The 15,150-nt window shown below is 40.8% G+C and overlaps 1 protein-coding gene across 4 annotated transcripts in view; it reads left to right on the forward strand.

The window, feature by feature from the left end:
* Positions 1-10,109: 10,109 nt before the first annotated feature.
* Positions 10,110-15,150, forward strand: part of LOC134205678 (uncharacterized) — a 54,950-nt gene continuing 49,909 nt past the window's right edge. For all 4 annotated transcript variants that reach the window (XM_062681189.1, XM_062681190.1, XM_062681191.1 and 1 more), the window contains exon 1: positions 10,110-11,310. In XM_062681189.1, the coding sequence (XP_062537173.1) occupies positions 10,685-11,310 (626 nt within the window). In that variant the 5' untranslated portion in view covers positions 10,110-10,684. The remainder of the gene's footprint in view (positions 11,311-15,150) is intronic.

Consider the following 15,150-nt stretch of genomic DNA (forward strand, 5'->3'; position numbering starts at 1 on the left):
TCTCTGCTTTCTGTTCCGTAGAGCACCATAGCTCTTGCCATCCGGAAGATGCTCCCAGTCGAACCATTCCTCGAGCACGACGACACGCCACATCGTCCTTGACGCCAAATACCCGGATGAGAAGCTGAAATTCCCTGATCCCAAATCCTTAGCCCTGTCCATCCTTAAACATTGTAAACTAACCTCGATTCACCACGAGTACGCTGGCTTCTACCCCTCTCTTACTAACTGAAAAATTAAATGATATTGATTGTATATATCACAAAGAACCATGGCTCCGTAAAGTGTTATACACGCCTGAGCCTACCAAATAAACGAACTTGGAAAAAAAAAAAAATACCGAGCTGATGTTTGTTTTTAGTGAATCCATATGTGCACTCCACGAGAGTTTCGAGTCAATTACCAAGCCAAGGCGTTTGAAAATTTCATTCGTGTTTGTACTGTGGTAGGATAACGAAGTATCATCAGCAAACATCCGAGGTTTTCCATGCAGTTTCAAATTCGACAAGTCATTTATGTAGAGGAGGAATAACAGTGGACCAAGAGAACTGCCTTGCGGAACACCGATGGTTAATGGACGTTGAGAGCTATTGTTATTATTCACGTGGACAAATTGAGTTCTTCGGGATAGATAGCTATGGATTAGGTCATTTGATATTCCTCGAATCCCATTGAAATCCAACTTGCGCAATAATATGTCATGGTCGATGGTGTCAAAAGTCTTTTTTAGGTCAAGATAGAGTACTCCAGGGTCTGGGTCATTTTCAAATAAAGAAATCACTTCCACCATCGCCATACCTTACGCCAACGCCCAGAATTAAATTAACTAACCTTATTCAGGGAAACGCCTACATCCAGAGGATAACCCAACAAACATTGGGAGCTCATAGAGCGCTTATACAACCAAAACCAGTCTTCTACAGCTAAAAAATAGCTTATTCAGCTTGAATTGCTTGTTGGGGAATCACATCTACCATTGCCGTATTCTGAACAAACTTCTATATCCACAAAAGGAATCACCTTTACTTAAAAAAGGGATCAAATCCGCCATCGTGGGAAAACACCTACTTTTAAAACAGGTATCCCATCCACCAGGTAAATGCCCAATTTTAAAGAAGGTATCACATCAACTATTGCCTTAATCCGGGCAAACGCCTAATGTTAAAGAAGGAATCACACCCACCATTGCCCTAATCCGGGCAAAAAGTGATCACATCAACACTTGCCTTAATCCGAGCAAGCGCCTAGTTTTAATGAAGGGATCACATCAACCATTGCCTTCATCCGGGTTAGTACCTGCTTTTAAAGAAAGGGTCACATCCACCAGCGCCTTACGCCAAGCACACGCCTTCATTTAACGAAAAAGATCATATCCATTATAGTATTTCGTGCAAATGAATACTTGTAATTCCAGGCAAGCGTCTACTATTGAAGAAGGGAACACATTCACTATTGCCATTCACCATTTCCCCAATCCGGGCAAGCGATTATTTTTAAAGAAGGGATCACACCCACCTTTGCCTTAATCCAAGCAATCGTCTACTATAAAAGAAGAGATATAACATTCATCATTGCTTCATACTCGGCTAATGCATGTTTTCTTCGAAAGGATTATGTCTTTTAAATATTATTATCGGGCTGTGTTACATTCACCATTTCGGTTTTTTTTTCAGTACCACTTAGTTTTGTGACTAGTTTCATGAACACAAAAAAAATATAATATATGTCCGTTATGCCAAATGACCCTCACTTTGGTCGCTGTTCTTAATTATGCCAAATGGCCGTTATGCCAAACGGTCTTTATGCCAAATGACCTTATGCCAAATGGCGTTATGCCAAATGACTTTATGCCAAATGGCTCGCTCCCAGTACTCCAACCAGTTTTCTGGAGTTTATAGCAGCATATATTTCATCAATAAGATCACATGTCGCTGTCAGTGTGCTAGATCCTGTTCTGATGAAAAAATAAGATGGTGATCCTTGATAAATTTCACTGGTACACCGTCCGGTCCACTGCTTTTGTTCTGTTCAAGATTTCTTATCTCAAGTATGACTTCATGTTCAGTTGGAATATTGATGCATTCAATGGCGTAAGCGTATCGTACTTATTGATGTCCTGACGACTGTTGATAGTTGAGGCAAGCTGGAGTCCAATAGTACTAAAGAATTGATTGAATACATCTGTTGTTTCTTTTCCACTGATCGACCTCCCATTTGACGATAGTTTTATCTCTGATGAGCCGTCATTCATCCTTTCCCAAACTCTGTTCAGGTTACTCCAGTTCTGCTTATGGTTACTGGATCCGAACATTTTTTCGTAGTAATCCTTTTTACATTTACAAACATGAGTTTTACTTCACTATCATTTTTTTTCATATAGGTATTTGTATTTGAATTTTTTCTAATTTTCGTATATTTATTTCCTCACATTTCAATATTTATATGTTCTATATTTACTTAATTTCATATTTTCATACATTCATATTTCTTAATTATGCTATTTTTGATCTTCATTTTTTTTTTATGCTTTCATAATTTCATAATGTTGTATTCTTATATTACATTTTTTCCTATGTGTAAATTTTTATATTTTCATTTCATCTTATTTTCACATTTTTGTTCTTTCATGCGTTCATATTTTCATATGTTTATGTTTTCATGTTTTTATGTTTTCATATATTTATGTTTCCATAGATTTATATTTTCATATTGTCAAACCGTCATATTTTCATATTTTTATATTTTCATTTATCCATAGTTATCATAACCTTATAATTAAATGCTTCATATTTTATCATTTTATTTTTTTCAAGCACTTTTTAATTCAACTATCTATGCTCATTCCGCGGATATAAATTAGACTCGATTAGTGGGTGATCTGGTGACGCTGATTTCTTGAAGCTGAGGTCCTTCGGTCAGGGACCCTGTGAACTATTTTTTAAATAATGTAATCTGAAACAAGTGTAGCTGGTGAAGTTTGTGTCCACCAAGAATCAATTTGCTCTCCTTTGATTTTCATAAATTTAAACGTTTTTTTCTAGAAGTATATATACTTATTCTTGATACTGCTATACATTTCCTTAAATTACCACGGAGCTCCAAATATTTTAAATAATCTCGCATAAACATTTATAAACAATCATCTTGTCATAAACGATAAACCTAACCAAGTGACAATTATTGATCTTCACTTTCAGAAACATTTGGTGCTGACGAAGATTCTGAAGCAGCTCACACTACAAAGTCTAATATTACTACAATTTATTATTTCAGAAATATACTGCAGATTGCAAAATCAATGCAATTGTTTTGCCAAAATCTATTTATTCATATTACATTCAAGAACAAAACATCATTTTTTACAATATCAATAACAATAAAAATATAATATTTACGCTTTTTTTGCCAAGAAAAGCACCCCTTAATAACCCATCCAAACTCCAACTCCAGATACCTATGCTGCCGCTAACCGCAAGTCGAGCACATCTGTATATGGAGCCCCATATACAGATGCGCTCAACTTGCGGTTAGCGGCAGTATGAAGGTCGCACGAGTTCTCCGCATCTTCTTAAGTAGGTATCTAATCAACACTTCCCTCCCAAATCTCTACTGATCGTAAGAATCTGGCCAGGTGTTGAACAAAGGAATCGTTGAATGAAAAACATGCCAAGCCCCAGGTTGTTTTTCTGGCGCATCTAACGTCCCTATCGACAGCCAACCCAGGATAGTGTGCGGTCAGATATGCTATTTCTCATAGCAACGAGCTTTTTTCAATCTAGTACCCACCTCAATGCTTCTTCCATTCCTCGATCTGGCCTTATCCCGATGGTCCCTTAAATATCGAGATGTAGAGAGTTGACTGTATTTGACCATAAAAATATTAAATTAAAATTGTATTCAAATAAAAATCAATTCAATAAAAATTTCGCGAAAAAAATAGATTTTGTTTGGTTTCGTCAAATTTCGAATCAAACGGAACCTTAATTTTTAAATTTCGAATCAAACGGAACTCCCGTCATGCATCACAAGCCACATACCACACATGCAATGCAATAATTCCTATGTCAGCGTCTGCTCGTGACATAGGCGTAACTAGAGTCTCGGTCTAGGGGGGGCCATGGCACCAGCTGGTGGGATGTAATTTTCAAAGGCGATTTAAAGCACTATGCGCATGGATTGCAATAGAAATTGTTTGACTAAGTTTATCGCTCATTCGTCCTAGAACTAACATAAAAAAATCGCGAATAATACAATTGATTTCCAATGATGCTGTGATTGCTTCAAAACGCTGTGTCTGTGTCAACTTGTCTTCTCCATGTTACTAAATGTGGATAATGGTGTAATCTAAGATTCAAGAATCTTCTTCGAATTATCTATAAATGAAATTCGACATGAGTATATTTCTGAAAGTTTTCAAGCATTTCCATGATTACTTAATGCATAAAGATCTCGATTTTTTTGAAACTTGAAATTTTTGAAACTCTTTAGATGTGGAATAAATTCCACGAAATTTTGTAATCAATATAAGTATTCATGCAATTCCAAAATGTATGCTATGTGCTGAAATAGTAAAGTACCGATGAACACAAATTTGGAATCCTAAAGTGTTTTTATGAGTCATAAATTCCATGAGTCATAAAATTATTAGTCATAAATCAAATTCCAGAATAACATAGGGTTTTTGTAGTTACTGATGTTATGAAGAGGCTTTATTATGGTTTTCTTTCTCTGCAAAAATCAAAGAGACTTGAGAAGCAACCAAATCGATCTGAATTGTGCTGCAAAAGAAATGTTTTCTGATACGAACTGGTTTCTAAATCTATTTTTTTTATCCTTAAAAACAAAATCTAACTAAAGCAAGCACAAAAGAGTTTTCCGATGATCCTTATGAAATCGCCAAAAAATTTAATGGATCAAGATCTTTTGTGGATTATAAAAATATTTCTTTAATGCAATCTCTGTTGTGAGTGCGAAGGTTGCCTAAGTTTTGTCCTAATACTTTCAATGGAATGCGTTGTTGTTTTCTGTCATTGTAACATTGTAAATTCTTAAGTTTTATAATTTTATATCTTTCTGTGCCAGAATTATATAGCGAGAGCAAAAAGCTCCATAGGAATTTGATCAACTGTTTTGCGGCATACCTTGCGTTAACTCGAAGATTTTCGAAAGAATGGTCGTTCGAAATTTCATTGACCGGATTTGTGTACATGTGCTCATTTTGATGTAGTTGCTTCAGTCTTTTTTGAAGCGGATGGTAGTTTAATAGAACAGAAATATTTATATCTTAATACAATTATGTTTTTATGTTTCTGCGACCAGGATACTAGTCAAACAAATGCAGAACAAATTTATTATTTTAAGCTAGCAACTGAATTAGAAGCGGTATTGATTTTAGCCTCAAAATCGAGAAATCGAGGGTCCAACTTAAATATTTCGATGCTTTGCTGAACAAATGATCATAGATGTGATAACGCAACAAAAAATATGTTTATAGAATTCATAATCAAAATTAAGAAATATGTAGGAAATATGTAAATGAAATAAAACTGACTAAGTTGGAATCACTTTTCAAAATTTTCTGGGGGCCACAAGTAGGTCTGGAGGGGCCAGGCCCCCGGCCCCCCTCATTTACGCCAATGGCCCGTGATCATCTGATTAATCCTTAACTAATTTCCGATGCGTGTTGGAATTGTCATTGAAGGCAATTTCCGGTCACTGATATTCAATATGAGGGCTGCAAAATGGTGGGTTGACATAAATGAAGAAGCGTCCAATATAGCTCTGGTCCTAACGAATTCCTATCTCACGCTTCCATGGATCGACCGATGACAAACTACCAGCTAATGGTTGCGTACTTAGCTGGTAGTGCAGTCTGGGCACTGTTGTCTTTCTGACATCAGCTAGAGTGAGAAGGTACACCTCGAGCGTCTGTTCACCAGGAGGCTCAAACAGCGTCTGCCTGGTTTCCAGCGGCTGATTAACGAAATGCTGTATCGCATCAGCTATACCTAAGGTGGCAGCCCCATCATCGCGATGTAGGTAACGCGACCCCGGTAAGGTAGCTTACTGAAGCCTTTCAAATACCACGAAAAATGGAGATAGAAGAAAAAGAGAACGTTATTTTTGGCAACCGACCCGGCAACGAAATAAGGACTATGATTGGAAACTCGGTACCTGGAATGTCAGGACCCTAAATGAACCTGGACGAGTGAGCCGTGGCTGCTATTCAAGAAGTCCGATGGCCTAGATCCGGAGAACGTGAATTCCGAGCCGTGGACCCCACGACCAATACTGCATTCAAGTATAACATCTATCACAGCGGCGGTGAAAAAGCAGAGCATGGAGTTGGTTTCGTAGTGATGGGCAAGCAGATGAAGCGAGTGATGCGGTGGAAACCCATTAGCGAACGAATCTGTGTGTTGAGGATACGGGGCAAATTCTTCAATTACAGCCTAATCAACGTTTACGCACCGACAAACGATAAATCCGACGACGTGAAGGACACGTTTTATGAATGTCTTGATAAAGCCTATGGAGAGTGCCCAAAGAATGACGTGAAAATTGTTATCGGAGACGCTAACGCTCAGGTCGGTAGAGAGGACTTTTCCCGTCCCATAATCGGTAGGGAGAGCCTTCACTCCGCTACCAATGACAACGGCCTACGGCTAGTAAATTTTGCTGCTGCCAGAGGGATGGCCATCAGTAAAGCAATTCCTATTTTGCACGAAAGAATATCCGAAAGCACACCTGGAGACACCCAAATGGTGAAACTTGCAACCAGATAGACCATGTTCTGGTGGATGGGCGCCATTTCTCGGATGTTATCGATGTGCGGACATTCAGAGGTCCGAACATTGACTCTGATCACTACCTTGTTGTCAGTAAAATTCGATCACGGTTGTCAACTGTATCGAACGAAAGATCACAGCGAACGATGCGTTACAATATCCAGCGATTGTCGGCGGAAGGAGTATCGGCTGAGTACCGCCAGAAGCTCGACGAACGGATAAGTGCAATCAACGTTAGCGACAACATCAACGATCTATGGGAGTCGATCCATGGAACGGTGAGCACAACAGCACGAGAAGTGGTAGGCACTGCACAGAGGCGACCCAGGACGGGTTGGTTCGATGTGGAGTGTCAGAGAGTGACAGACGAGAAGAACGTTGCCAGAAGCCGGATGTTGGTGTCAGGTACCCGATCGAATAGAGATCGGTACAAGGAAGCAAGAGCAGCCGAAAAACGAACCCACCGCAGGAAGAAAAAAGAGTACGAAGAACAAGTTATTAGTGAAGCGCAGGAAAAAATGGAGCAGAACGATATGCGGAGGTTTTATGAGTCTGTCAATGGCGTGCGGAGAAAGACAGCGCCATCTCCCGTCATGTGCAACGACCAACAAGGGAATTTGCTGACAGATAAAACTGAAGTGGAAAACAGGTGGAAGCAACACTTCGAGACTTTGTTGAATGGAGGAAGTGACGGTGCATCGGTGAACAGAATAAATATTAGCGACGATGGACAAGCTGTGGAGTCACCTACACTAGATGAGGTTAAAAAAGCTGTCAAAGAGCTGAAAAACAATAAGGCTGCGGGGAAGGATCAGCTCCCGGCTGAACTTCTCAAACATGGCAGTGAGCAGCTTTATGAAGTTCTGCACCATATTATGTTGAAAATATGGGAAGACGAGGAAATGCCTGCTAGCTGGTTGGACGGCCTCATTTGCCCTCTCTTTAAGAAAGGGCACAGACTGGAGTGCGCCAATTACCGAGGAAAAAAACCCTCCTTAATTAGGCGTACAAAATTATGTCCCGTTTTCTGTTCAACAGATTGAGACCGCTTGAAGAGTCCTTCGTCGGCGAATACCAAGCAGGTTTTCGTGAGGGCCGATCAACGACGGATCAAATGTTTACCCTGAGACAAATCCTTGATAAATTCCGGGAGTACAACTTGCAGACACATCATCTGTTTATTGATTTCAAAGCGGCGTACGATTCAGTGAAACGGAATGAATTATGGCAAATTATGCTTGAACATGGTTTTCCGGCGAAACTGATACGGCTGATTCGTATAACGTTGGACGGATCGAAATCAAGTGTAAGGGTGGCGGATGAAATATCGACGTCATTTGTTACCTTAGATGGATTAAAGCAGGGTGATGCACTCTCGAACCTACTGTTCAATATAGCGCTCGAGGGAGCGATTAGGAGATCTGGTGTGCAAAGAAGCGGTACCATTATCACAAAATCGCATATGCTCCTGGGATTTGCGGACGATATCGATATTATCGGAATTGATCGCCGTGCCGTGGAAGAGGCTTTTGTGCCTTTTAAGAGGGAGACAGCGAGGATTGGACTAACGATCAATACCAGCAAAACGAAGTACATGGTCGCTGGCAATCAACGTGGGTTCATTAGTGGTGGTGGTAGCGAAATGGTGCAGGATGGTAGAATATTTGAAGTGGTAGAAGAATTTGTGTATCTTGGAACATGAGTGACGTGCGATAATGATGTTACCCGCGAGGTTAAAAGGCGTACTGCAGCTGCAAATAGGGCTTATTACGGACTTCGTAACCAGCTTAAGTCCCGTAGTTTGCAAACGAAAACAAAACTCGCGCTGGATACTACTCTGATTCTTCCGGTGGCTTTATACGGCCATGAAACATGGACGTTAAAGGAGGCTGATCGGAGAGCTCTCGGAGTGTTTGAGCGTAAGGTGCTGCGGACAATACTCGGCGGTAAACAGGAGAACGGTGTCTGGCGGCGTCGCATGAATCACGAATTGTACCAGGTGTATAAAGGGCTGGATATTATTAAGCTTATACAACACGGCAGACTACGGTGGGCTGGTCACGTTGTTCGTATGCCGGAAGAACGTCAAGCGAAGATAATATTTAATAGAGAACCCGGAAGAGGCCGCAGGCTTCGTGGAAGGCCGCATACACGATGGCTTTTTGCAGTTGAAGAGGACCTGAGGGCGCTCAATGTTCAGGGCGACTGGAAACGATTGGCCCAGGATCGAGTCCAGTGGAGAAGGATACTCCATTCGGCGTAGGTTCATCGAAGAGCTGTAGCCCATCAAGTATCAAGTATCAAGTAAGTATATTCAATATGAAAAAAGGGAAATCAAATTATGTGAACATATGGCAAGAAGATTCAAAAACTTACTCAGATGTTTAAAAAAGCACATAATTTAATTTCAGTAGTCTTTTTGAAGTAATTTAGAATCAATTTACTTGAAAGTTCGGAAATATTCTCGACCAAAGGATTGCAAAATGTTGGCTTTTTGGGGAATTCATACATTTGAAACCCTTCAGGGATGGTGGGATGTTCTATAAACTTAAAAAAAATTCCGGGAAATTTGGATAATTCACTCAACATTTTGTTTTTCTAATAGGCATACATTTCATACTCTAATGAAGTTAGCACTAAAGTGATGCACAATGGAAGACCTCAGTGATAACAATGATTCACAAAAACCCGACTATTCATACTATGAGCTTTATTACTTGATAAAGAGTATCTTTGTATCTCATATTTTATTCTTACTAAAAATTAGATCTGGTAACTACGACATCGTGATATGTACTATTTACTAAATGTTAAATTTTGTATTCTGAATAGGTTATTAGTAGTACGAGGTGAACCGGCCCAGGGCCGAAAACCTCACAAATAAAGATAATAATAATAATAAATCCAGGTTATTAGTCGAGTTGACAGTGCCCAAGGCTGAGGATCAAAGTACCTAATGTCGAAATGGTTCTTATTCTACGTTTGCTTTCTTCTACACTCAATGCGGTAAAAATGACAACGTTCCCTGCCACTATCTTCCATCGGAGCATTCAATGCTGTTCTCCCCTGGCAAGGACATTCTCGTCCTTCGCAGGGAGTAGGTTTGTGTACATACACCCATACACGCGCACACGTGCCCACCCGCCGCTCGCTCGCCTGAGAGGAGAGAGCGCGCGCGGAAAATGCTTCGCTCCTCGGCTGTGGTGGCGGGTGGGCTCCCACTGAATACATTGAATCCATCATACACAGAATTTCATCTCCTGGAATTGAGAGCGAGAGTATGCGTTCGGGGTGGGAAAGTGAAAAAATAGAATTAAAGATGAAAAGTTTCATCTTGACGAGTTTTTCGCCGTTTTAAAGTTGCAATTTTTACAGGGAAAAGTTTGACTTTAATGGTTGAAAAGTTTTCCAAAACAGAACGTGCCCGGGCCCGGAACTGGATTACGTGAATTCAAGCGCGGTCAATTCTTTGGAATAGTGGAAAATTGGGCTGAAGGCTGATGGAATAGTGATTTCTGTTGGATCGGGCTAGGATTTTCCTCCCAAAAATTGCAAAAGTGGGCTCCATCATCGTCGTCATCGCCGTCGTCAGTCGGGCAGCCGTCGACATCGCGGGGCTGGCATTCAGCCTCCAGGATTTTTTTGTGCTGTTCGGCCCTCGCTCGCAATGTATGGTGATAAAAGTTAGACATTTTATTCGATTGCGATGTGAAAGTGAATGTGAGAGTGAAATAATGGGGGCTGCGAAAAAAAGATATCTGATGCAGTCTGCCAGGATGATGGAAGCTCGGGCGCTTTCTTAGGCATTTAAAAGAAGTGAAAATTTCTGTTCAAAGTGGTTGGAAATGGTGACTATTTCCTGTGGCGAGTCGTTCGAGGAAAAATAGTAGCCAGGAATGCGTGATACGATGTCAAAAGTGTTGGACAGTGATACGGAATCGGAGATACCAGCCAGTATTCAAAGTAACAACAATAGTGAACCAAATACGGATAATGAGGAGAAACCGGAAGCGGACGCCCTTCCTGTTGAGAGGGCATCGCTTTCAGCAGTGGAAAACGGAAACATCAGCGATACGGATAGCATATGCAGCAACCAGAGCAATGCTCGAATATTGGCCAACGGAAATGCTCTCCAGACCGCCGGACCAAGTCTTCCTTTAGTCAGAGCACCAAGCCCACCAGCAGCTACTACCAACGGTAACAGCTTATCCAGCTGTACATCGAATAACCCAAACACCAGCGGCAACATCAGTTCCGGTAGTAGTAGTAGCAGTATCAGCAATCCGAATTCGAACCGCAACACGGCAGGTACGCCGGTGGCCCTCGCGGCTGCTGGTGATCGGGTGAGGAAGTACCGGCACCAGAACTTTAGCAAGAATATCTACATCGGTACGAAAAATGCGGAAAAGTGGGACACCTTGCGGAATCTATTGCAGTTCAAGAACGACGTGGAATTCGTTACCTTCCTGCTCCGGCTTGCGGAGGTGGATGATCGGAAACGGAAAAATCGAATAGCGAATGGGTGAGAGAATAGAATTTGTCAAGTCCTTTTTTGTGGGTGGGTTCCAGACAATAGAAGATAAATGCAGTTTTCCTCCGAAGACAATACGCATTCGTATTCGAACGAATTGGATTATACTGATTGGGTTGGGGAGTTTTGTCGGTGATGGGCGGTTGTTGGTGGGGCTCGGTTGAGAGATAAGTTATGATAGAGATACCGAAGTGGATACAGTGGGATACCATATTTAGGGAAGGGCTGCTCAAAAGAGGCAACAATGTTTATATTTGGGTGTGTTTGTGTTCGCGGTCGATTGAGAGAAAAGAAATCTTCGGATATAATTTATTTGAATTGTGTGCACGTTTGCTGTGAAGCAAGGGTAATGTTTAATATTTTTCTACATATTTCAATACGAAGCCCCAGCAGACAAGCAATGACAGTGACAATGCTATTATTTGCTAGCTCAGCAATCGTTTCGGATTGGTAAAATGAAACATGTTAACCAGAATTCAACCTCTTAATAACGTCAAACATTTGCATTTCCATATTCGAAAAATTCTACGTTTCAATAATATAGATAATAGCATTTATTAATATTTACTTTCATACGTTTAAATTGAAGATTGTTGCTTTTTCACTTAGTTACTATCATCTAATGATTAGCATAGCAGAAGTTGTAAAAAAAGCCAATATGAGCAAAGCTACTAGAACGCTAACGGCACTGTACTAATTTTAAAATATGTGTTTCTATAGGCTAAGCTTTACTCACAAAAAAAGCATTCACGAATTCGTGAACAAGCATAATTAGCACGGCTTCAGAAACATTAGTTGCGTTTTTTAATCGTTCTGGAAAACGTGACTTGTGATCAGTGAATCAGTGATTCTAATCACGGTGAAGTTTTGCTGGTTCACGAATTCGGGAACGCTTTTTTTGTGTGATGAATTGATTGCCAATATAGCTTCTATTCGTGTGATCAATTGCTTTTGTTACTCCACATTCCAACTGGAGCTTGACCTGCTTTTCAACTATAAATGGCATTTCCTCAGCTAAATAAAAGATAAATGCCTATTTTTCGGGTATTGGCCACTCGACATGGTCATTAATCTGCAAAGCTCCGATATATATTATATGCAAGATTTGGATTTAAAAATGTATTGGAGGTAACCTCTGTTATTCGATGGAACTCGAGCTCATGACCCTCAGTACGCTAGATTAGTGCTTTTAAACAACTAAACTACGAAGGACCATCGTCGGCCTTCACATATTAGCGGCTAATGAAAGAGCCCAAGATTCCCAAATCGGACGCATAGTCGAAGCACTCACTTTCCCAAAACTATCAAGGTTAAACACATTTGACCGACCGCACAAAGCAGAAAAAACTATTCCGATGATCACGCGATTGTACTGTGTGGTCAACGAAAAATGATAAGATGCGCATCAATTTTCATTTGTTAATCAGTTTCCGCACTCGCACAAAGCAGAACAGACTTCCCAACAAGCAATGGAAGATGATAGAGCGCTTATGCAACAAAAATAGTCGTCTTCAGTAGAAATACTAGAATAAGAGATCGGCGAAGACGCCATCTTGTTTCCAATCGAACCGTCAAAAGCGGTTCCATTTCGACTTGTTTACTTTTTGCACTCATAAGAAGCAAGCAAAAAGTTCAAGTGCTGCCAGTATCATTTTCACGATTTCATGCATTTTCATACGTTGCCATTTCGACGGTTTTTCACTCCGCCGGTCTCTGGTTATAGGGTTGCTAGTCTTCAACTACAACACAACACTAATTAGGCCGTTACAAATATTTAATTAACTTTTTGTCCTACTGGTCTCTGAAAGGTCAAGCGGGGGGGCGGGAGGTAATAAAAAATAAATATTAAAATGAAAAAAATAAAAAAGCTCCTCGGATTTGTTAAAGAATGTTTTGAAAATCCTCAAAATTATCCGAATTTTATTTTGTTGCCCCCTCAAAATATTATTTTTTGGCAAAAAAAATCCGAGGGGGGAGACAAAATAGTTCTTAAATATTTGTATCGGCCTTATTCACGATCGTCCTGTCCTGTGTGATCATCGAAACACGAAAGAGCGCGCACTGTTTTTTATTCGCTTATCACTCGTATGCAAAGTAGAACAAACTTTTCCGATGATTGCGCGATCGTTCTTTTTGATCAACGAAACACGATATGACGCGAACTTATTTTTATTTACTTACTAGCAGACCCGGCATACGACAGTATAGACCGCTTATAGCTATGGAAAATTATAGACGAGAATAGCTTCCCTGGAAAACTTACCAGACTGATCAAAGCAATGATGGATGGTGTACAAAACTGTGAAGATTTCGGGCGAACACTCCAGTTCGTTCGAATCGCGCCAGGGACTAAGACAAGGTGACGGACTTTCGTGCCTGTTGTTCAACATTGCACTAGAAGGTGTCATGCGAAAGGCCGGGTGCAACAGCCGGGGTACGATTTACAACATATCCGGTCAATTTATTTGTTTCGCGGATGACATGGACATTGTCGGCCGAACATTTGCAAAGGTGGCAGAACTGTACACCCGCCTGAAACGTGAAGCAACAAAAGTTGGACTGGTGGTGAATGCGTCAAAGACAAAGTACATGCTTGTGGGCGGAACCGAGCGTGACAGGACCCGCCTGGGAAGCAGTGTTACGATAGACGGGTATACCTTCGAGGTGGTCGAGGAATTCGTCTACCTACACACTTGAAATAAATCGCCGAATTCGGTAAAATTGTACCGAAATCTCAACAGCAGAACTGTTCGGTAAATAATTTAACTGATTTTCGGTGATTTTGACAGTTGAGCAATGGAAAAAATTACAAAAAACCTCAATTAATTGCATATTATTCGGCAACTCGGCCGTACGAAAACCATTTTTTTGTTAAATATCTTGGCTGTGCATATGCACAGCATATGTTTCGAAAATGGACAAATTGATATGAAATTTGCGAAAAAGAATCCACGTGTCTTGGAGGGACTCGAACCCTCAACCTCCTACTCTCTAGATAGGCGTGATAACCCCAAACTCATCAAATGCTTTAGCCAAGCAAGCCTTTGGCACAGCAGAGTGCGATTGAATTCGCATTCTATACCGTCCCGCCCAGACAGTTACTGGGGGGCATGGAGTGCGATCCTCTCGTTTAATAAACAATGTGCACTCGCTTGGCTGTGGATATACAATAGTAAAGCGCATGTGGAGATTGGACAAATCAAGCATCCGAAAGATATTCAATTTGCAAAAAAGAGAGCTAACCGCGGTGGAGGTTGGTACTCGGATTCTGATGGCTTTTCCGCAAACGTGACCTTTAAGTGGTCTTGTTGTGTAGGGGTTATCACGCCTATCTAGAGAGTAGGAGGTTGAGGGTTCGAGTCCCTCCAAGACACGTGGATTCTTTTTCGCAAATTTCATATCAATTTGTCCATTTTCGAAACATATGCTGTGCATATGCACAGCCAAGATATTTTACAAAAAACCTGTAAAATATATTACCGAACAGTTCTGCTGTTGAGATTTCGGTAAAATTTACCGAATACGGTGAAATGAGTTAAGTGTGTCGGATCATTGCTAACGGCTGATAAAACTGTCAGTAGAGAAATACAACGGCGCATCATAAGTGAAGTTTCTACTCCGGGCTCCAGATGAAACTGCGGTCAAAAAAGATTCGCCACCGCACCAAATGTGTCATTAACAAGACGCTAAGGGGTGATTCAAATATGACGTCCACTACTTTTTGGGATTTCTGGACCCCCCCCTCCCCCCTCTGTCACGCTTTTTTGTATACCTAGTACATGTACTGTCACAAAATCTTAGACCCCCTCCCCCCCTATAACCTGTGACATC

The sequence above is a fragment of the Armigeres subalbatus genome, chromosome 1 (assembly GCF_024139115.2).
Source record: "Armigeres subalbatus isolate Guangzhou_Male chromosome 1, GZ_Asu_2, whole genome shotgun sequence".
Taxonomy (NCBI): Eukaryota; Metazoa; Arthropoda; class Insecta; order Diptera; family Culicidae; genus Armigeres; species Armigeres subalbatus.